The sequence below is a fragment of the Diabrotica virgifera genome, chromosome 6 (genome assembly GCF_917563875.1).
Source record: "Diabrotica virgifera virgifera chromosome 6, PGI_DIABVI_V3a".
NCBI lineage: Eukaryota > Metazoa > Arthropoda > Insecta > Coleoptera > Chrysomelidae > Diabrotica > Diabrotica virgifera.
Window position 1 is genome coordinate 86,715,193 of NC_065448.1, and position 24,598 is coordinate 86,739,790.

Below are 24,598 nucleotides of genomic sequence, written 5' to 3' on the forward strand. Positions count from 1 at the left end.
GTCGCCCCCGTTAGGTAAATTACTCGGTAAATACTCGGTTACTCGGTACTTAGGTAAATATTGACGATTTATCTAATTTTATAAAATGGTATTTGTTATTGTTATGTACATATATCTTTTTCGTGACTCTATGTTAAGCTTTGTCCATAAAATTGTATAATTTTCAGTGACAATAAAGCATATTTCTATTCTATTCTATTCTACTCCGATTCGATTTTTTTTGCACAAACTTACTCAAAAAGAGGTCCTTATAACAAATCTACTGGGTGCCAGGCAGTACCTTGATCGATAAATTGTTTAAACAATTTTTTTTAGACAAATTCACAAAAATATTTTTTCACTTCGAATAATTTTTTTTAGATCATTTTGGTTATTCTGAGCAAAAAAAGGTATTTTGTGATTTTTCTCTAAAATTGATTGTTGTCGAGTTATACGCGATTTAAAACTTGAAAAATGCGAAAATAGCCATTTTCAAGGCATAATAACTCGGTTAAAATCCATTATTAAATCCATTATAAAATCCATTATCTGTCAGAACGTGACCAAATCAAAGTTTATAGCCCCCTCTACAAGATCCAGCAGAAATTTTTGTCACTATTTTATTACTAAGCTGTTATCTTTAATTTTTAACAATGAGCGCTAAGTGCCTATTAGGCGGCCATCAATGGTGAGTGCTGAAGAGATGCACCATTCCGGCCGTCCAATGGTGAATCTCACTCGCACTCACATTGACGGCCGCCTCAATACACACTTAGCGCTCATTGTTGATAATTAAAAATAATATCTTATTAATGAAATAATGACAAAAATTTCTTCAGGATCTTATAGAGGTAGCTTTAATCTTTGATTTTTTTTAGTTTCTGACTTTCATAATATATGACATTTCATAATATATCGTATGACATTTCATAATATATCGTATGGCATTTTTGCCTTTCGGACAGTTCCGGCGCCAATTACATCTTTAACCCTGCTTCAAGTAACTAGTGTCGATATACACTAGCCCAGGGGGACCGACGGATTAACGTGCTCTCCGAGGCACGGTGAGACAGCTCGTCATTATTGGAAATGAAAATGGTGTGTCTTTGGCAGGGCTTGAACCCACGTGCACTGGCGTGTGAGGCCAGCGATTATGCCGTTACTCCACGGCCGCTCGCTCGACTTTCACAACATTTATCTTTAACCGAGTTATTAAACCTTGAAAATTGTTATTTTGGTGTTTTTCAAATTTTAAGTCGCTAATAACTCGACAACAGTCAATTTTAGAGAAAAAAAGGCCCAAAGGATCCAAAAAAAATTTGTACGAAGTGAAAAAATTATTTTTGCGAATTTGTTTAAAATCATTGTTTATCGCCAAACGTCACTAAAATCATTCATTATTGTACTTATTTGCCCTCATTTTCGGCAGTAAAGTAACACTTTGTTGTATTGAAAGAAGAATGTTACTTTACCTGCCTCGATTAGTAACCCGTTCTCAGTAGTTCTGAGAGTTTCTCAACTCTCAGTATCCTTATCCAACAGTATCTGCAGACTATGGTTCGAATCAGTCATTAATACTGTGTCGTCTGCATAGCGGATGTTATTTACTCTCTGGCCGTTTATCTTGATTCCTTCTGAAGAGTGCGATAAAGAGTTCGCAAATATTACCTCAGAGTAGACGTTAAAAGTATGGGTGATAGCACACAACCCTGTCTAACACCTCGTTGTATTTTAATTGGCTTTGACGTATTACCATTGGCCTTTATGATTGCTGTCTGATTCCAATAAATAGCCTCTATAATTTTAGAATCTCTTTTGTCGACTCCGATGTCGTTCAATCTTTTTATCAAGGTCTTGTGCTTCACCCTATCGAACGCTTTCTCAAAATCTATGAAACAGATAAAAAGGTCTGCTTGCTGATCTTTGTATCTTTGCGCCAGAGTTTGAAGACAGAATATTGCTTCTCGTGTCCCCATACCTTTCCTGAAGCCAAATTGTTTTTGACCGGTGACCTCATCACATTTTTTATAATATATTCTGTGCTGTATGATACGCAAGAAAAGCTTCAGAATGTTATTTAATAGACTTATAAGGCGGAAGTCCTGGCATAATTTGGCGTTCTTCTTTTTAGGCAGTGGTATGAAGACTGATTCAAGCCATATTTTTGGGATAGTCCCTGTATTGTAAACATTATTAAATAGTTCAAGAAGAAGGTCTAAGTTTTCCTCTTTGATTAACTTCAATAGATCAGCTGGTATTTCATCTTTTCCTACAGATTTGTTATTTTTTAGTTGACGTAGAGCATATTCCAGTTCGGACTTCAGTATTGGAAGACCTTCGTCGTTTTCGGTATTTAATGTAGGAGGTTCTCTGATGTCATAGAAGAGGTCCTTTATATACTCTTCCTACATGTTTATTTGTTCTTCAGGGCTTGAAATCAGTTTTCCTTCTGCGTTGATTAGATTATTTGGTCCTTGTGAGTATGTCGTGACTGTGAATTCCTTGAGTTTCTTATACAGATGGAAGTCATCATGTTTTTTATATAAGTGTTCGATTTCTTCACATTGTTCTGTTATCCATTTTTCTTTTGCAATTTTTATTTTTTGTTTAATTGTTCTATTAATTGCTTTGTACATTGCTTTGTGCTGTTTGCATGTTCTTCTTTCATCCATCAAATCCAATTTTTCCTCTGTCATCCATCTTTCCTTCCGTGGTCGCTGTTTTGTGAGCATTTCAGTTGCCGTTGCAAGGGCGTGTCTGATTTCCTCCCGAAGGCGAAAGTTAAGGATGTTTAATTATATGAAAGTGTGCTAAATAACAGTGCGAAAAAGTAAAACCCATTTAAAATACATTGTCACTTCAGACACACTTTAAACCCTTCATGTACTGCTATCTATATTTACAATTTTCACACAATAAAACTGTTACATTACATAATATGAGGTAGAGTAGATAAAAATTATTTTTGTGAATTTGGTTAACAAAAATTGGTTAAAGAATTTTTCGACCGCGGTACCGCGTGACACCCTGTCTATTTGTTATAAGGATTGTTATACGGATGTATTTCTTTGAGTAAGTTTGTGCAAAAAATCGAATCAGAATAATTCACCTAACGGGGGCGACGTTACAGACTATACTAATAAGTAGTTGAAACGGTCAAAACAAAGAAACGCACACTCATCAAAAATGCACTTGAGATTCTCGTATAATCAACATTTACTGAATCGATCCAGGAATAGTCAACTCCAACTAGTAAAAGTTGATTTAAATTTTTAAAATCAACTTTTACTGCTCGTTTCAGTTGGAGTTGACTCCAACTAGTTGGAGTCAACTCTAACTGAGAATCAACTTGAACTGTAACATATACATTTGACGCACTGTACTTCATTGTGTTAATATTCCAATGTGACACATTTAGTCGATATTTAAAAGGTTTTAACCGATGTATTTTTGGAGGCTCAGCATGTCAAGCTTGTAAATATAACCTAAACTTGTTTTTTATCTTGGTCAACATTTAAATTTGAACTTTGTCTTCACTAATTATGGTTATACTTATTTTAGGTAAGAACACTGAGATGCTCTTTTTTGAGAGCAGAAACGTTCTATTGTATTTGTACCCTTTTTAGGGTTTTAAAATAAATATACCTTTTATAAAGAAAGTTTTTCATCAATTTTTTTTAATTAATGGTATACAGTCAGCTTCAGGAAATTCTTCCTTGTGGATTTTTTACAAATAATAAGCTTAACGTAGAATCATAGTAATAAGTTTCCCAGAAACATTATGCTGATTGCTGATACCAAGCAACAATATGATATCTTGATGATAATAGATTACAAAGATAATTGTCAGTAAGGTAATTAGAAATGCAATCTTTGACAGCATCAACTAGGTTTAAGTGAATGTAAAACGATGATCTAATTGATTTTCTAGGAAGATGAGAAGTCATAAAAAAATGTAAATTACTGTTTGGGAACAAGTGAAATTGCTACAGAGGATTATCAGCACCAGTCATCCCCGGAATTTACTTTTAAAATATTCACAATATCACTTTCTTCTTCTTCTAGTGGCATGATCGTTATCAATCGTTGGACATCATGTTGGCTACCATATTCTCTATCGTGACTTTATCGACATCAGCTCTAAATAATGATATATGTAGTCGATTTTCTGTACCATTTTCTTAGATTTTTCAGCCATAATTTTCTTTGTGTACCAGGACCGCGTTTACCGTTTACCTTGGATATTTCTCTGAATGATCAGGTGCACAAGTTAATATTTTTCAGAGTGTCTCATAACCTGTCTCATGACCTGTCTCATTGGTCTCTTTATTAAATGGAGCAGTTGTCTTGTTGCACGCAGATGTAAAGGACGAGTGACGTAGTCTAAGAAATTAAATCTCAGCGTCTAAGATGGGCTGGTCATGTCCGTAGAATCCTTAATAACCGCCTTGCCAAGCTGATCTGGGAGGAAGCCCCCTACACGAAGAAGGTCCTTAGGATGCCCACGAATGCTATGAAGAGACAATATATGGTCATATTTAAAAACAATGGAGCTACCCACTGGCCCAACTATCATGGACGACCCTTCGAGATAAAAGCGAGTTGTGCAGTCAGACAAGACCCACCCGGGTTGTAATGCTACCAGAAGAAGAAGTTGTCCTGTTTGGTTTAGCCATCTAAAGCAGGCCACTGCTGTCGAACGTTCTTAGACAGTGCGCGGTGGCTTATTTATTTCCATGTATAGCAAAATCTGCCGATTGCTCTTAGCCGAGCCGATCGCTCTATGGCGATTCAGTGCGCGGCCTGCTTAAGAACCTCCTCATTTCTCACTCTGTCGACATCTCGAAGGCTTCAAAGCGTTCAAGCGTACATATAGCCTCACTTAGAGTCCACAGTTCCACTCCATCCAGTATTTTTAAAAAAGTAGATTGGGCTCGTTCTGTTCGACTTTTAACTTCTATGGTTGAATCCCAGCTCTCATTGATATTACTGCCGAGATACACGAGTTTCTTGACTCATCCAATGCGACTTCTGTGTGTTCTATACCACCTCACTTTATTTTGTTTTTTTATAATATATTTTTCTACAAACGTATTAAAAATGCAGTTTTTCGCACCCCATAGGACCTCGATTTTTGACACTTCGCTTCGTTATCGAACGTATTCGCTTCTTATAATACTAAACAGATACGAAGCGAATACGTTCGATAACGAAGCGAAGGGTCAAACATCGAGGTCCTGGGCCTCGATTTTTGACCCTTCGCTCCGTTATCGAACGTATTCGTTTCGTATACTAAAGAGATACGAAGCAAATACGTTCGATAACGAAGCGAAGGGTCAAAAATCGAGGTCTAGGAACCTTAAAAATGTCACTTGAAAGCACTGGGTGCTTTAAAATTTTTAAGGCACTGCAGTTAAAAGTGAAATGTCAAATTTTGAAAGCAAACGTCAAAATATTTATATTTCATTTATTAACATTAATATTAATTAAGTCAAATAGGTATTAATTCAAAAAGTGATTATATTGCACTAGAAACAAAAAAATTAATTATCGAGGCCAATTGTATCGGCAGAAACTATAAACTATGCTGGATTCCAGGTCACTCAGGAATAGAGGGCAATGAACATGTGGATAATTTGGCAAACATTGGCAGGTGTCTTAAGATTCCCCAGGAGATAAAAATAAACTATACCGAACTTGGCCAATTCTAAAAGATTATATAAAAAATGAACACAATCATTATTGGAAGTCAACAGTACAAATTAAGGGAAAATGGTATTCAGAAATACAAGTAACATTTCCAGAAAAACCCTGGTTTCACACATTCCCATACATAGATAGAAGGCATTTGACAAATATAATAAGAATGAGAACAGGACATTGTTGCACAAGCTCACACCTATATAGATTAAAAGTAAAAGAACATCCTTACTGTGAATGTGGAAAAATTGAGGATCTAGATCATGTTCTTCTACAGTGTCCAGTAAGACTATCCAAGCAGTTTAATCTGAGAACCGAACTTACAAAATTAGGAGTACCAAAGAATTCCAATGTTCAAAATATATTGCAACATCTTACTCATGAACAACTAGAGGCAGTGATTATTCATTTAAATATTAAAAAATGAATTTATGAACTTCGACCCTCACTTACGCCCCCAATATTTCCCTGGTTACTTGGTAAATCAAGGCAACATTTTTAGGTTTTCATTTCAGTGTTGCAGCATTGCTTACAGCAAGAAGAAGAAGAAGAAGATTAATATTAATAGTACAGTTTGCGCAATTTGAAAAATGAATTTCTTGCACTGCAGTTTTACCATTTTCGATGGTTAATACTCAATATTCTTGAGTTGGGATTGATTTCATGTAATCGAATGAACTATCTTTTAGTAAAGTCGTCCCAGGAACGCAACTCATAAATATTGACGATATCATTTTAAAGTCTTCTACTTTAAAATGTATAATAATAATATACGTCTGAATTGCCAATATAAATGAGTCAGATTAAATAAATTATTAGAAGAATTTTTTTACTTAGCAACAACATTTTTGTTTATTTTAGTAGTATTTTGTATTTTGACAACGAAACCCGATTTGGGCTTCGAAACGTTAATAAAATCTTTTTTTTTGGTAAAATTGTGGCTTATTTCCCATTATAAATAGTAAATTATGTTTCGTTCTTTATTTGTTACATTGTTACATTTACATACAAAAGTAGTGTTTAATTGTCTTCACAAAATATTGTATTTTGTGTTTGTGTGTTTTTTTGTAAAATTTATTACTAATTTTCTTTGTTTATTTGTTGCATTTACATAAAAAGATAGTTTTTAATTGTTTCAAAAATGTTGCATATAGTGGTTGTGTTTTTGTTTGTAAACTGTATTACTAATAAATTATTTTTATTTCTTTATTTGCTACAGTGTAACATTGATTACCGGATGATAATCGGTAATCTTCAATTGTCAATTCAGTCATGGCTTACTTAAAATTTAGATAAATTTAAACACCTAAAATAATTTGCTCCGAAAAATGAAAATATCTCGAAAACTAATAAATTTGGGCATAGGGAATGTTATATAAAAATTAAAGTACGTTAATCTTACTTTTTAATAATGATATAAAATACAGGGTGTTCCATTTAACATTACTGAAAAAATAATGTACTTGCGTTTTGACTCACCCTGTATTTGATATAAAGAAAATTAGCAAAATCTATAATTCTTAAGAATTTTGACAATAAATAAAAAATATAGCATTAATAAACCATTGCTGTTGTGCTTAGTTTTATTTATACAGGGAGTTGAACTTGTTATGATTTTCATACAAAATTGGTTATAACTTTGTAAATACCCTGTATAACATTACAAACCTTTATATTTTTGTCATGGAGAAGTTAACATGATTTAGAATATAAAATAAAATATAGGGTGTTCCATTTAAAAAAAAAAAACATAAGTTAGGGGTGCCACTGTGTTATCGAACACCCTGTAACATTCTAACTAATTTTGTAATGTGAAGCTCAAAGATGGCTAAAATTTTTGTGATTAAATTTTATTGCTATCTATTATTATAGCGGAGCTATTGAGCTTTACCCTACTAATCAATCACCCTGTATATACACGAAATTTTTGATTTTCTAAATCTGACTGAATTTAAAATTGGGCCAACTCCCATCTTAAAGTTCAGGAAAAGACTCACCCATTCATATGTCAACCATCCATTTTGGTTCAAGGGTGTAGATTTTACGGCCCTTCCTATTTATGGTCTGTTTTTCGTTCTCGTCCCCAAAACTCCCAAAAACTTCGAAATATTTAACTCCGACCTTTGCGGCTTCTAATAGTACTGATCATTACCTTTCCAACGTATGCCTAATTTTGAAAATCGGTTATACCGTTCAAAAGTTACCGGGCTCAGAAATATGACTAAATTTCTATTTAAAAAAGAGAAAATGTTTGTGGATATGTTTGTATGTACATAGTATGCATGTATGTGTGTGGAAAAGTTAAACCGATCTGAATTTTTTTTCTGTGTTTGAAGAGGGGGTGAGGGCGATTCAGAACCGGTGTAGTTTGTGAGTTTTGACTACCCATAAACCAGCTATAGGACTTGGTAGGTACAAAACGGCATATTTTTTGGCGGTATATATCTTCGTTTCAAGAAGAGACAGGAGAACAGCAAATACACCAAATCAATAATGTTGAGTTAAGCTTTCAAATGTTGTCTAAGCCGACACTAGATCATTTGGGAGATAATGCGACAAAGGCGACCATTTATAAAGCTTGTAATCGAGAAACATTGCATTCAACTTTATACATTTAATTTATAAAAAAAACTTTGAAAAACTCCTGATACAAGAATTAAAAACGCTAAACGCCGTAAAAATGAGTGGCGCATACAATATTCCAGCTACAAAAGATCTGATATGAATATTACGTGGCGCGAAAATGTATTTTCATTTTGATGCAAAATAAAATTTTAGTTTTATTTTAAAATATTTTTCCATAATATTTGCTAAATTTGAAGTAAACGCGCCACAAAAGAGTTTCAAAATTCAAACTGTACAAAGTTACTCTTTTGTTTTATTCAAATTGGGCAAATATTATGAAAAAATCTTTTAAAATAAAAGTAGAATTTTGTTTTGCATCAAAATGAAAATATATTTTCGCGCCACGTAATATCCATATCAGATCTTTTGGAATGCTGGAAGCTGGAATGTTGTATGCGCCACTCATTTTTACGGCGTTTAGCGGTTTTTTATTCTTGTCTTGTTTACAACAGATATATTCTAATCAAAGCATAAAGTAGGGACGAAAATATTATCTAAAAATGATTCTATTCAATTTTAAAAGATTGGCTAAAGTTGGTCTATATCAAACCGTTGAAAATTAGTCATACATTATTATACAGGGTGAATTGTATTATACAGAGTGTATTGTACAGAGAACTACAGGAAGGCGTATTAGTCAACGGAGTTCGTCTAGACATTAGATACGCCGACGACGCAGTAGATTTTGCAGATAGTCTAGATGGTTTTCAAAGAATGATGTCGAGCATACTAGATTTAAGTAGAGAACAAGGACTTGATCTTCTTACGAAAAACAAAGTACATGGTAGTCAGTACGTGCGAAATATTAAATACACAACTTTTGGTCAACTAACAACCAACTGACAGGTTGGACAGCTACACATACCTTTGTATCAAAATAAACAGCCAAGACTTCCCAAGTGAAATAAAACAACGCATCGGAAAATCGAGATCAGCGTTCATAATGATGAAGTCTCTTTTCAGAAGTCACTATTTATCACTTGGTACTAAAATCATCAGATGCTATGTATTTTCTGCGTTATTATGCGGAGTAGAGTCCTGGACAATTTCCGAAGCTTCTTTAAGAAAACTCGATGCATTCGAGATGTGGTTTTACAGAGGCATTTTAAGAATTTTGTGGGTGGATCTTGTGACTAATGTTAAAGTCCTACGTAGAATGGGCAAAAAACGCGAGATTATTAACACCATCAAAGAGTGCAAACTAGAGTATCTTGGCCATGTTCTAAGGAATTAACAGAGACATGGCTTGTTTCAACTTATTCTGCAAATTTCTTTCATCAGTAATAATATTATAAATTGCCCAGAAAATATAAAAAGTATCGAAAACCTCCTTTCTCTCTCCGTAACTCTGGAACCGTTCATTTTATAACAATTATGTATAGGACCTTTTACGTTTTAAATTTTATGTAGAACATTTTTGTATAGAACATTGTTTACACTAAAGTATAGTTTTAGAAATATTGACGAAAAACTTAAAAAAACTACTAATTTACCGATTTCTCCCCCATCGCCCCCACAAACCAGACGCTCAAAATGGTGTAACCTCTTACTGAACAATATGTGGACCATATAGAACAATTTGGTGTTGGAGGAAAACTTTTACTTTGGATGTTTGGGTTAGGCCTTTTTTTTGGACCAATTATACTATACTACCTCTGTAACTTTGGAACCGTTCATTTTAGAAGGATTATGCATAGGGCCTTTTTTATTTCAAAAATGTAGAATATTTTTTTATAAAGGGTTCCGCATAGTTTTAGAAATATTGACGAAAAACGTAAAAAACTACAAATTTACCGATTTCTTCCCCCTTTCCTGCCCAAACCCGACGCTCATAATAGTGTGACTTTTTCTGAACAATATGTGGACCACAGAGAACAATTTGGTGTTGGAGGATAACTTTCACTTTGGATGTCTGGGTTTGGGTCTAGTTATACCATACATTGCCCAAAAAATATAAAAAGTATCGAAAAACTCCACTTTTCACCCTCCGTAACTCTGGAACCGTTGATTTTATAACAATTATGTATAGAACATTTTTTGTTTTAAATTTCATGTAAAACATTTTTGTATATAACATTGTTTACGCTAAAGCATACTTTTAGAAATATTGACGAATAACGTAAAAAACTACTAATTTACCGACTTCTCCCTCATCTCCCCCCCCACCCAAACCGGACGCTCAAAAAGTGTAACTTTTTACTGAACAATATGTGGACCATATAGAACAATTTGGTGTTGGTGAAAAACTTTTACCTCTGATGTTTGGCTTAGTCCTTTTTTTGGACCAGTTATACTATACTACCTCCATAACTTTGGGGAACCATTCATTTTAGAAGGATTATGCATAGGGCCTTTTTTATTTCAAATTTAATGTAGAACAATTTTGTATGGAAGGTTGTTCATGCTAAACCGCATAGTTTTAGAAATATTGCCGATTTCTCCCCCCTCTCCCCCCAAACCCGACGCTCAAAATGGTGTGACTTTTTTCTGGACATTGTGTGGATCATATAGAACAATTTGGTGTTAGAGGATAACTTTCACTTTGGATGTCTGGGTTTTTGGTGTAGTTAAACCATACATTGCCCAAAAAATATAAAAAGTATCGAAAACCTCCACTTTTCGCCCTCCGTAACTATGGAACCGTTGATGTTATAACAATTATGTATAGAATATTTTTTGTTTTAAATTTTACGTAGAACATTCCTGTATATAACATTGTTTACGCTAAAGCATAGAGAAATATTGACGAAAAACGTAAAAAAACTACTAATTTACCGACTTCCCCTCAACTCCCCCCCAAACCGGACGCTCAAAATGGTGTAACTTTTTACTGAACAATATGTGGACCATATAGGACAATTTGGTGTTGGAGGAAAACTTTTACTTTGGATGTTTGGGTTAGTCCTTTTTTTGGACCAGTTATAATATACTACCTCCATAACTTTGGAACCATTCATTTTAGAAGGATTATGCGTAGAGCCTTTTTTATTTCAAATTTGATGTAGAACAATTTTGTATAGAAGGTTGTCCATGCTAAACCGCATAGTTTTAGAAATATTGATGAAAAACCTAAAAAACTACGAATTTACCGATTTCTCCCCCCTCTCCCTCCAAACCCGACGCTCATAATGGTGTGACTTTTTTCTGGACATTGTGTGGATCATATAGAACAATTTTGTGTTGAACGATAACTTTCACTTTGGATGTCTGGGTTATGCCATCTTTTGGATCAGCTATACTATATTATACTTGTGGGATATATACTTACCTGAGCGACCGTAGACGTTCGGATCCAATAAGCGTATCTTTGTAAAGACAATGAAGTCGACTTTACTAAGTAATAAGTCAGTTACTCAACACACACTACACATTACTCCCCTGAGCTAGTGATAGTACGTATACGTGGCTACTATGTTGTTATTGGCTGATTGAAACCTAGTCCATACCATTAAAGACTAATAATTTACCCATAGAGTTATATATTAGCATAGAGACAGTGTCATTCAGAGCGAAGTGACGACACAGCAAACCAGTCCATGAGATCTTGTCATCAGGAAGCGCGGAAGGTAGGCTCCCTCTATGTTAATATATACCTCTATGAATTTACCTAATATTTGTATAATATCAAAATATATTTCAGGTATATGACTGGAATAATCAGAGTACGATGTTGTCATCCTTTTTGTGGGGCTATCTTTGGCTTCAGATAATTGCAGGGAATGTAGGAAGAATGTATGGTACTAAATGGTTTCTTCTCATAGCAATGACGGTGAACTCTACATTATGTTGCCTTCTACCTCTTTTTGCTCATTTAATGGGTTCTTATGGAGTTATGTTATGTAGAGCTTTGCAAGGACTTTGTCAGGGATTTTGCTACCCATCGATTCATAATTTGATATCATTATGGTCACCTGTATCAGAAAGAGGAGTATTTAGTTCAATAGCATTTTCTGGTAAGCTAGAAATTTATAATCCGTATCCAATACATACATATAGTTACGGTGAGATTTTAGGCTATTGATTATATTCAAAATAAGATAGCTAAAAGGAACTACAACGTTAACGGGGTTTTATTATTTGATATGGTCAATGGACATCTATATATGAAAAAACCGCAGAGTGCTACCATTTAAAGGGGTGCGTTTTTGAGAAATAGGTGAATTAGTCCCTGGGCACAGGTTACATTAGGGTGAGTTCTATGCACTTTTGGTATAAACATACCTACATAAAAATTGTTCCTGGTTAAATTTCCTATCTAAATATCGCTTTTTAAAGTCAATGATACTTTTTTTTACAAAAATATATTCAAAAGAAAAAGCACAAAGAAACCCAAAAGAAAGAAATTTTGTTTTTTGTCCCATAACTTTTGTCCACGAGGATATAGGTATAGACATTGCTTTACAGAAAAAAAAACCTACATATTTCTTCTTTAAAATGTTGTACAGGAGAGCTAATTAGGATTTATAGTTTTCGAAATATGATTTTTCAAAGTTCGCCACTCACAGCAATTTTGGGCAATTTTCCTTGTAATTTCGCAAATATTGTTCTGTAACTTTTTTCCACGTAACTTTAGGTATATGAAATGGTACACGTAATAGAAATAGAAATCAATTAGCTTTAAAATGGTCTACTGTCTAACGTTGTACGCCTTTTTTTTTAAAGAGAATATGGTTTTTCAAAGTTTTATACTTTTAACGATTTTTTATAATATAATATAAAAATAAAATTATATTATTATATGATATATTGTATATTATATAATATTATATTATATATAGTATATATAATATAATATTATATTATATAATATATAATACCTAATATAAAAAAAATATTATTTTTTACATTTTTTACGATTATTTTTGAAATTTCTCATTATAACTTTTTTTCTTCTACATTTAGGTATATATTATATTATATAATAAAAAAAGCTTATTTTGTTTACTTTAAAATTTTGTATTACAAAAAATTCGAGGATTATTTTTGAATAAGATATTATTTTTCAAAATGTAATAAGTACTTGCAACGCTTTTTGATTTTAGGATTATTTTTTTAATTTCTCATTATAACTTTTTTTTTCTTGTACATGAATATACTATATATTGCTGAATAAAGAGGGCTAACTTTCTGTTCTTTAAAATGGTGTATCATCTATATTTAAATAATGGAAACCGAGTGATTCTTTGATATTTTTTTACCTGTATTATTTAAAATTATTTCTTTTACAAAAATTACATAAACATTAGTCTTAGAAAACATCACTTTAGTTAAAATTATTTAAACGTTGACATTTAAAAAATTTCAAAATCAAAGTCCATCTCTTCGTTAGCATTAGCTTCAATATCTTCCTCTGACACCTCAGTTATCTTAGAGTCCCACAATTAGTACCCATGCACATGCACCCTTTGCAGAATATTGAAAAACTAATTCCTATCTTCCTACAACCGCAGTTTTTTGTACATCCTTTGGTACATTTACATGCTATTTTTTCAAGCAAAGCTTGTGGTGCAGGAGCTTTGACAGTAAATAATGGAATTAATCCATATTTTGAAGTTTGCCCGGCCGAGTCAAGTGGATCCAAAGTATTACCTATAAAAAATAAGATTCAATCATAACACACAATCACATAAAAAAGTTATAAGGAGAAATTTAAAAAATAATCCTAAAATCAAAAATCGTTGCAAGTACTTATTACATTTTGAAAAAGCATATCTTATTCAAAAATAATCCTAGAATTTTTTATAATACACCATTTTAAAGTAAACAGAATAAGCTTTCGTTTTTATTATATAATATATACCTAAATGTAGAAGAAAAAAAGTTATAATGGGAAATTTAAAAAATAATCGTAAAAAATATAAAAACTTGTTAAAAGTATAAAATTATGAAAAAGATAACCTCTTTAAAAGAAGTCGTACAACATTATACAGTAGAACATTTTAAAGGTAATTGATTTCTATTCCTCTTACATGTACCACAGCATATGCCTAAAGTTGCGTAGAAAAAAGTTACAGAAAAATATTTGCGAAATAACAAGGAAAATTGCCCAAAATTGCTGTGAGTGGCGAACTTTGAAAAATCATATTGCGAAAACTGTAAATCCTAACGACCTCTACTAAGCATCATTTTAAAGAGAAAATATGTAAGTTTTTTTTCTGTGAAGCAATGTCTATACCTATATCCCCGTGGACAAAAGTTATGGGACAAAAAACAAAATTTCTTTCTTTTGGGTTTCTTTGGGCTTTTTCTTTTGAATATATTTTTGTAAAAAAAAGTATCTTTGACTTTAAAAAGTTATATTTAGATAGGAAATTTAACCAGGTACAATTTTTATGTAGACGTGTTTGTACCAAAAGTGCATAGAACTCACCCTAATGTAACCTGTGCCCAGGGACTAATTCACCCATTTCTCAAAAACGCACCCCTTTAAATGGTAGCACTCCGCTGTTTTTTCATATATAGAGATTCATTGACCATATGAAGTAATAAAACCCCGTTAACGTTGTAGTTCCTTTCTATAGTACATAATCAATAGCATATTTATTGGAATGGTGCTATTTATAGTTAAAATTTTTTCTCGAGTTTACTCGAGCTTGTCAGAAATTCACATGTGGAGAAACCTTGTACCCTGTAAATGTACCCATACCATATATTGGATTTTAATACAGGGGAGTTCGTTAAGGGGGTCCTAAAACAACTATCCTTAGAAAAACTCAAAATCGTCAGATTAAGATAACTGCAAGAAAAACTGCAAAATACACGTATTCAATATTTTTGAAAATCTATCGAATGACATCAAACAGGACCCCCCACCTAGGTGGGGTGGGGGTTACTTTAAAATCTTAAATAGGAGCCCCCATTTTTTACTGCAGATTTGGATTCCTTACATAAATATAAGTAACTTTTATTCGATATATTTTTTCGAAGTATGGAGAGATGGCGCTATAATCGGAAAAAAGGTTGTTGGAAATGGAAAATAAATTAAAAAATAGAAAGTCACCACTCAAGTGGAAAACTTTACTTAACTCCTTTTGGTTTTAGGACGTAATTTTCACAACCCTAATAGGTCTCCATAATGCTCGACTAATTGCAAATTTAGCATACTTTCCACCCCTCCTATTACAGTAAATCCACTATCATAAAAGACAACAAAACAGTTATTTTAGCAAATTGCAGGTAGCTAAATGAAGTTTTTTGACACCGGCGTCCAAAATGCGAATTAAAGTGCGCATGCCTTCTCGTGGACTAAATGTCCGCGACAGGCTTCTGCGAACGCAACTAATAATTATTGTTTTTGATAGTATTAGGTGAGTTCGCGGGTACAGTTGACAAATTGTCGCCGATAATTTCTAACGTCACTTAATATAAATAATTCTGTTAATAGATAAATATACAAGGTATATTTACTTTTAATTAATATTAATAACTAAATATTAAATTATACTAGGTAAATATACCTTGTATATTTATCTATTAACGATATTATTTTAAAGTGCGCATGCGTGTTCTGGCAATTTATCAAATTTTTTGACAATTAGGGATTCCAATGAACTGTCAATGGTGGTCGGTGGATGGCTAAACTGACATGCCCATAGACATAGTTAAGGGGGGGGTGGTCATGGCGTATCTAATGTTTACATTGAATATTGACAAATTTGCAAGGAATATCCTGTTTGGTTTTGTTTTTTTGTTAATTGTGTAGCGAAATTTGTGAAATTGTGATAGCAAATTAAATATGAAGTGGTTTAAACATTGGATACGCCTATGGATGACAGTTTCGCCATCCAGCAGCCATATTATATCACGTGATTTGGAATGCCTAATTTCAGATACCCGCTAAAGCAACTATAATGTCACTGTGACTGTCGTACTGTCGACGCACTGTTGCCGCACTGTGGAAAGTTCGCAGAACTTTCGAATAACAAAAATATTGATGCCGCGCTAATGTTGCCTCTTAAGAAAAAAATGGTGTCAAGAACATTAACAGTAAATTGTGGTTCTTATATATCTCCTCAAAAACTATCTACAATACTGGATATCGTTTAAAAATTTAAATTTTAGGCCAGTCACTTAAAGGACAAACAAAATATCGTTGGGTATTTATCTGCTATTTGGAAATTTTCTATACAAAACTGTCATCAGCAAAATTTTATTAAATGTTGAGAACGTTTGTTAATAAAATGAAGGGCGAATTAACAGTCGCGTATTCAATGCTTTTTCCCCATCCAAAAAGTACACAACGTCGCTAAAGAAGTTTTCACTTCAAAAACTTCAAAATATCTTTCAAAATTTTAACAATATATTAATAACTTTAACCTAACTTATTTTTCTTTTTCTTCTTCTTCTTCTTCTTCGTCTTCTTTTTATGGTGACACTACAACCCGGGTGGGTCTTGGCTGACTACAAAACTCGCTTCCATTTCGAACGGTCGTCCATGATAGTGGGTCGCCCCATTGTTCTTAAATTTGACCATAATATGTTATGTCTCTATCGCATTCGTGGACGTCCTAAGGCCTTCTTCCTGTTGGGGCTTCCTCCCAGATTAACTTGGCAAGGCGGTTATTAAGGAGTCTATGAACATGAGGTGCCCCTGTTAACGCAGAACATTACGGATCTAGACCGGAAGGTCCATAAATATTCCTGAAAGTGGTAAGCAGCATTTCCAGTACCATGTTGGGGCGTATGGAAATTTATCCAGGACCGGCCTAATATTGGATAGTAGGAGGCAAGACTGCAGCAGTTTGATTGGCTTCTATACTGAGACTCACCATCCCGTTCGGTAAGCGTGGTGTTTTATATTGCCAACATCCCCTCAAATAAATCGAAATGTCAGATTTTAAAACAAAGACGGAAAGACCCCAGGTGAGTAGGATAAATCCAGAGTCTCACACTGATTTAACAGTCTGTCCCAAGGATTCTGGGAGGGACAAAAAACTGACGAAACGAGAAATACGAAAACCCTTTTCATTCTACGTTGCCACCTATAATGCCAGAACTCTATTGTCAGAAGAAAAATTCTTCGAAATGGAAGATGCAATCCAAGAAATTAAATGGGGCGTAATAGGAGTCTGCAAAATACGATACCGTGGTGAAAACTTAAAGACGCTGAAATCAGGACACCTCTTCTATAGCATTAACTCCGAAACCGAATCAGTTGGAGGGGTCGGTTTCTTCATCCATAAAAATCATAAGAAAAACGTAGTTGATATAAAAAGCGTGTCTACAAGAGTTGCCTATGTAACCCTAAAGCTCAACAACAGGTATAAACTGAAAATTATCCAGGTATATGCTCCAACACAACATCCAGACGAAGAAGTTGAAGACTTTTATGATGATATATCTGTAGCTCTAAAACACACCCACCACTTTACAATCCCGTGTGGGGATTTTAATGCATTATTAGGCCTTAAAGAAAACGAAGCAGAGACATCACTAGGAAATTTTGGAACTCTAGGTAGAAATGAGCGGGGAGAAACACTCTTAGGTTTTTTGCTACAGAATAACTTGTTCCATATGAACAGTTTTTTCGTTAAAGGACTACATAGAAGGTGGACGTGGAAAAGTCCTGATAGTAAAACAAGAAATGAAAGAGATTACATTATCAGCGACAAAAAACAGATTATATCAGACGTGAGAGTCCTTAATAAATTTACTACAGGAAGTAACCATCGAATGGTAAGAGCCACAATAAAAATAGACCTCAAAAAAGAACGAAATCGTTTGATAAAAAAGAAAACCTTGCAAGCCTGGACGCCCCCATTAAATATTGATAAATACCAACACCATATAAACGCTGCTTTGGAAAGAAATACAACTTCAGGTGCAAGTATAAATAACTTAAATGAAAACATAATTAGAGCCATTGAAGAAAGTCAACGAAAAAACTGCCCAAAAAAGAAGAGAGATGAAAAAATAAGCCCAGAAACTAGAGAACTAATCAAAACGCGAAGTAAAATGAGAGGAAGCGAAAATACTGAAAAAGTGCGTTAAGAGACATCAACAAGAAAGTGTCAAAGGAAATCAGAAAAGATCTAAGGAAGTTTAAAACTCAAAGCATCCAGAAAACCATAGAAGAAAATAAAAGTTTGATAGTTTTACGAAGGAAATTGACCAACGGAAAATGCGAAATACATAAATTAAAAAATAAAAACAGCGAAATAACATCAAACAGAGAATATTTACTAAATATCGTAGAAGAATTTTATTTGGAACTATATAGGAGCCAAAGGCTGAATCAAAATAATCTGAGGGAAGCGGTTTCAAAGAAAATAATAAACCAAGGCTCCGAAATACTACCAGAGATAACCACTAGCGAAATCCATCAAGCACTGAGAAAAATGAAAAATGGAAAAGCAGCCGGTGAAGATGGAGTCGTAATAGAGGCCATTGAAAACGGAGGCCACATTCTTATAGGTAAAATAAAAAATCTCTTCAACTTATGCCTTCATCAAAAGTCGATACCTGAAAAATGGAAAAACGCAGTAACAATACTTTTGCATAAGAAGGGAGATAAGGCAGACTTAGAACATTACAGACCCATTAGCCTGCTAAACCACTTATACAAACTCTTTACAAAAGTAGTGACATCAAGAGTAGAAAATAAGCTAGATTTTTACCAGCCAAAAGAACAAGCTGGATTTCGATCAAACTTTGGGACAAACGACCATCTACAAGCAGTAAAGTTACTAATTGAGAAGTCAATAGAATATAATAAACCCCTTGTCCTAGCATTCGTGTATTTTCATAAAGCCTTTGACGCGATAGAGCTGGATAGCATTTTAGAAGCTCTAAATGAATGCCGCATTGACTACCGTTACAGTACACTCATCTATAATATTTATCAAGAGGCAACAATGAGTGTTAAGTTACATGATAAAATCAAACAAATAAGCATAGAACGCGGCGTAAGACAAGGCGACACACTCTCGCCAAAACTATTCATAACTCTTCTGGAATATGCCTTTAAGATGCTCAACTGGGAAAATAAAGGGATCACAATAGATGGAGAAAAGTTAAATCATCTTCGTTTTGCAGATGACATAGTCCTTATAACTGATGACAGCAGAAATAAAGAAAATGCTAAATGAGTTAGACGCTATCTGCTAGAAAATAGGCCTGAAAATGAACTTTTCTAAAACTAAATTTATGACTAATCTGATTCCTAGCGGACAGCTGATTATACGTGAACAAGAGGTAGAACTAGTGGAAAAGTACATTTACTTGGGTCATGAAATTAGAATTGGCAGAGATAACCAAACATGCGGAATAAAAAGAAGATTAACTCTTGCTTGGGCAGCCTACGGAGCTCTGAGAGACATATTTAGGAGCAGTATACCGATCGGTTTAAAAAGACCAGTGTTTGACCAATGTGTGGTAATGACATATGGAGCAGAGACACTGACTCTAACCAAGGCAACAGCGTCGAAAATGCGGGTTGCTCAAAGGCGTATGAAAAGATCCATGCTGGGCGTAACCCTACGGGATAAAATAAGAAATGAAGATCTCAGACAAAGAACCGGTATCGCAGATATTGTAGAACGTATCACCAAGCTCAAATGAAACTGGGCAGGACAGGTTGGGATTTAAACTAACTTAACCTAACAACTCGCAATAATCTTGCGTGGCTGATACTTTAGTGTTAAACACTCATGGCTCACTACCAAATTTTATCTTTCAAATTAACTATTCAATTTCATTAATTTTTTGTGGCACAGTGCAAACCCACAGTGTTTATTAATTGTTGTTAATAAAAATTATGTATTATAAAAAAACATGTCTAATTTATGTTAACTTATTTTTTAGGCTCACCATTTGGTACTATTATTACTATGCCAATAGTAGGATATATTTCGTCTAGCTGGTGGGGCTGGCCAGCTTCATTTTACCTTTACGGAGGCTTAGGATATCTCTGGGTGATACTTTATTTTTTTCTTGGAGCGGATAGCCCCGATAAACATCCATTGATATCAGAAAAAGAGAAGAGGTACATAAAGAGTGATTTGGGAGAAGATACAGGAAAGGTTAGTCACTGAATACATTTATGGGTGATTCCATTTTAAACCACTCAATTTTAGATAAAAAAAAATTTTGGATCTCCGATTTGTCTGAAAATTGGTCTAAAGTTTCTACGGAACGTAAAAATATGACACTTAACCCGGCACCTGCCACGTGGCTTTGCAAGGCGCCAACTGCCACGTGGGGGCGCCAACTGCCACGTTGTTTAAAAAACAAAATAATGTGTTGAGTAACACAAGATTATAAAAAAACATGTTTTATTAATTTAATAGCCACTAATATGTTATAAAAGATTTAGTGACTATAGAGTCTATGTTAATAATTTAAATCAGTTATTTCAATAAAAAAATGTAAATTTGACCTGTTTATCAAAAATAAAAAAAAATTAAAACTTAAATTGCCAGATGATGACACCTCAGTTCGACTTTAGAGCTACAAGTTCAGAATGACACTAAATAACCACTTCAAACACTAACACATCTATGCTATATACTATATAATATTATAGAAGGCTACTATGACGCACAGCTCGGTTACCAAACTTGAAATACCAAATATTGGATAAAAACGTGTTATGGGGTGCTGGTAGCACCCCACGTGGCAGGTGCCGGGTTAATGTCGAACCGTCTTCTTCTTCTTCTTCTTCTTTTTCTCAAATATCATTTTAAGTCATTTTACAGTGACTTGGTATTTATTTAAACAAATTTGCATTTTTTATCGCAAAGTATCAATGGAAAAAATAATGTTTTAATAGAAGGGACCCAAAAATGTCATTACAAGGCAGTATAACACGCAATTTTGATTCAAAACAGTTTTTGATCAAATTTTAGTGTAAACAACGTGTAACATTTCGTTTTTTTACATTTACCTCCATCCGTGAGGTTGAATCGGGTTTAGTTCCTATCGTAGTGAAAAAAAAAAAAGAAAAAAAATGATAATTAGCATAGTTGTATTTATTAACATAGTAAGTAGACATTGTTATTTGTAAGCGTTATTTTTTATTATTCTTTATTTTTAAGTGTATACTGGACAACTTTGTATGAACGAATAATAATTTTATATGTAATTACGTGTCTAAAGGTGCTAAACCAAGGCCAGAATCAAAACAAAAAAAAAACAAAAATGTTCCTCCATATTCCAAACTTCAATTTGGCTAAAAATTTGCCTACAGACAACCAAAACACAGAACTTTAAGCAGTTAAAAAATTTATATAGTTTAACAATACAAGAAAAGTCACATGCAATAATATCATAATCCAAAATATAATAAGAAACAAGTAAAATCATTTATAAAAGGCATATTTTTTATTAGAATTCCCTAAAAAGGGGTTACATCACAGAACTAGTTGTTTTCGATCTGATAAGAGATCATGATCAGTGCTGACAAGATGAAGACATGCTAACCGCCAAAATACAAAAATATTCGGCTAAACACCCTTCAAACTTGATCTGTCATGGAAATATTGATTATAATTGTGAAATTGAACATGGATGCACAAAATATTACATGTATTCTGCTCAGGGTGCCATATTTGCGAGCCCAAATTGAGTTGTTCACATGTTGAATAGATGGTGGTGGTCAGTTGTCACCATCTATTCAACATGTGAACAACTGAATTTGGGCTCAAATCGTACCCTGAGTAGAATACATGTGATACATTGTGCATCCATGTTCAATTTCACAATTATAATCAATGTTTCCATGACGAATTAAGTTTAAAGGGTTTTTTACCCGAATATTTTTGTATTGTGGTGGTTAGCATGTCAGCATCTTGTAAGTACTGAAGATAATCTGTTATCAGATCGATACTAGTTCTGTGATGTAGCCCTTTTTAGTGAATTTTAATAAATAAACCTTTTATAAAGGATTTTACTTGTTTTTTGTAACATATGGTATGCAGCCAACTACAGGAAAACTTTTTCCTCGTGATTTTTTAAAAATATAATAGTTCAGTCGTGATAGTATTTGACCTTGTATTCAAGTAGGGAGGCCCTACGTACGGCCCTACGTATTGTAGGGAGGTCAATATAGTAGTGTATTGCCATTAAGGCAAGCGTCCTCAGACCGGCATCGTACGCATCGGACGCATCGTATGCAACGGATTTTACTTTGCCTTCTGCAAAAACTTATGTACCTGCGTCCACTGATCCGCATCGTAGGGATCGCATCATCGGGAATGCCGAAGGGTTGCTTCGAGAGGCAACTTTTGCGATGCGTGGCGATGAGTCATTCAGAATGCCGATCAGTGGACGCACCCCACGCGCTCTGTTCGGAATTTCGCTTGGTTCAGTGGGAGCTAATCTACAGCTATTTTCATTTGACGATCGTCTTGTCTCTTGAAACAAGTAAACTTAGTTTTAACTTTTATTTTGTATATAGGTATATTTTTTGAAAAAAATATTACAGACCATGATAAAGTTGATTATGGGGATTAAAATATCATAAATGTTACTTCTTTATTGGTCTTTTTCAAGATATCTTGCTTGAGTATCTAACTATGAAAATTTATTCTAGTTAAAAAAACAACACATTTTTCTATCTTAAACCAATAAACTTTTTAAGAAATATTAGACTTCTTAATGATGTTACTGAGAGAAGTGTAACATTGATACAAGTCTTTTCATTGTCCCTCACAAAAGATGAAAAAGCAAGAAAAGTGTGTTACAAGTAGTTGAAAACCACAGAAAGTATTTTACCGATTTCAGAAAGGCAGCTTTATTTAATCTTTAAAGAAACTTTTACTGATAATGTAGTTACTATTTTCCATTTAAATCAAATTGTAACAGCTTTGTGTATTCCTTTATATTCAAATGTATTCAAATGTCTACCGAGAGAATAATTGCTGTATAAGCTGTAATATTACTATGCCGATAAAGTAATGTTTACAAATCATTTTTGAATGTATCTGTTAAATACATGTAGAGTTTGACATAATATGAGAGTATTACCAGTAAAGTGTCATTTTTAAATAATTTAATATCTTTGACATAGGTAGCCCGCACGGCGTGCATGAAAGTAAATTTTCCCGCGCGGTGTGCGGGAAAGTAAAATACCTTGTAATATGGCATTATAATATATTAGAATACATGCAATAAACTAATATTTAGATAATATTTACTAATTTATTTCAAATTTATCTTATTGTGTTCATGTTTTAATGAAATTAGCGCGAATATTTCGTTCATAGGAGATTCTGACCAATAGAAAGCTACATAAATCTAAATTAAATCGATAATTTTTGATAATTTCCCGTCGTCAAGTATATTACGTCAGATGCCCTTCGTTGCTACAAAAAAATACATTCAGTGACATTAATGACAATTAATGTTTTAAAAATTATAAAAGTGATGACTTTCAACCGTCAAATTAATATTTATAACAACTGTGTGTTTAGTTGTACTAATTTGTACTTACATAAATAAATTACAATAAAATTTTGGTGTTGAACAGTTTTATTCATGAAATAATCGCAACAAATTGCACTAGATCTCTAAAATTAATATAGAATTTTAGAGCTCTTGTGCAATTACTACTGATAATTCGATGAAATAAAATTATTTTGACATAATATTTAAAAGTCAGATCAGTAGACAATTACAATGGTTTTGAATCGTCGTAATGGAAACCAATATCGTCGTCGTGGTAACCCATTACATTGAAAGTTTGGTTTTGACAAAGAATTAATTTGTGTATTTTCACTTCTAAATAAAAATTGATATAACTTTATTTTTTGTGGCTTTTTTTCCAAACGTACGGCCCTAGAAAAAATATTGTTCCTAACTCATGCGGAAAGTGTCTTCCCCGCACTTGACTGCTTGTCCGAACTCCGCTATCGTGTCGTTCGGGTCAACGGCAGTCTCGTGCGTGAAAGTATCACTATCCGCACTAGTTAGGAAAATAACTATTTCGAGTTAAGAGGGAAAAGAGTGACAATTAGAGCATATCTATTGAATTATCTCTTTGATTATTAGTTTTACGACAAAAATAGAGAAAATTGTAATTTTATATACTTTTCATCTATTTTATTTTTTTGCTAAAATCAATATTTAAGGGGATCGGTACCTGGTTTTGGCTCCAATGCTATTTAAATGGGGGTTATTTTTTTCGAATTCTGAAAAACTAATAAGTATTTTTGAAAAATTTAAACGCTTAATGAAAGATTACGTTCTTACCGAGGGCTGAAAGTCCCTGAAAACTTCTATAATGTTTATTTTAATAAGTTACAGGGGTGAAAAACTAAGAGAACATGTGTGATTTTTAATTTCAAATATCTTATTC

General features: G+C 33.5%; 1 protein-coding gene across 1 annotated transcript in view; it reads left to right on the plus strand.

Moving 5' to 3' along the window:
- LOC114332090 (sialin) overlaps positions 1-24,598 on the plus strand; it is an 81,573-nt gene that overhangs the window by 32,858 nt on the left and 24,117 nt on the right. The window contains exons 3-4 of the mRNA XM_028281799.2: positions 11,945-12,257; positions 20,107-20,324. Of these exons, the coding sequence (XP_028137600.1) occupies positions 11,945-12,257; positions 20,107-20,324 (531 nt within the window). The remainder of the gene's footprint in view (positions 1-11,944; positions 12,258-20,106; positions 20,325-24,598) is intronic.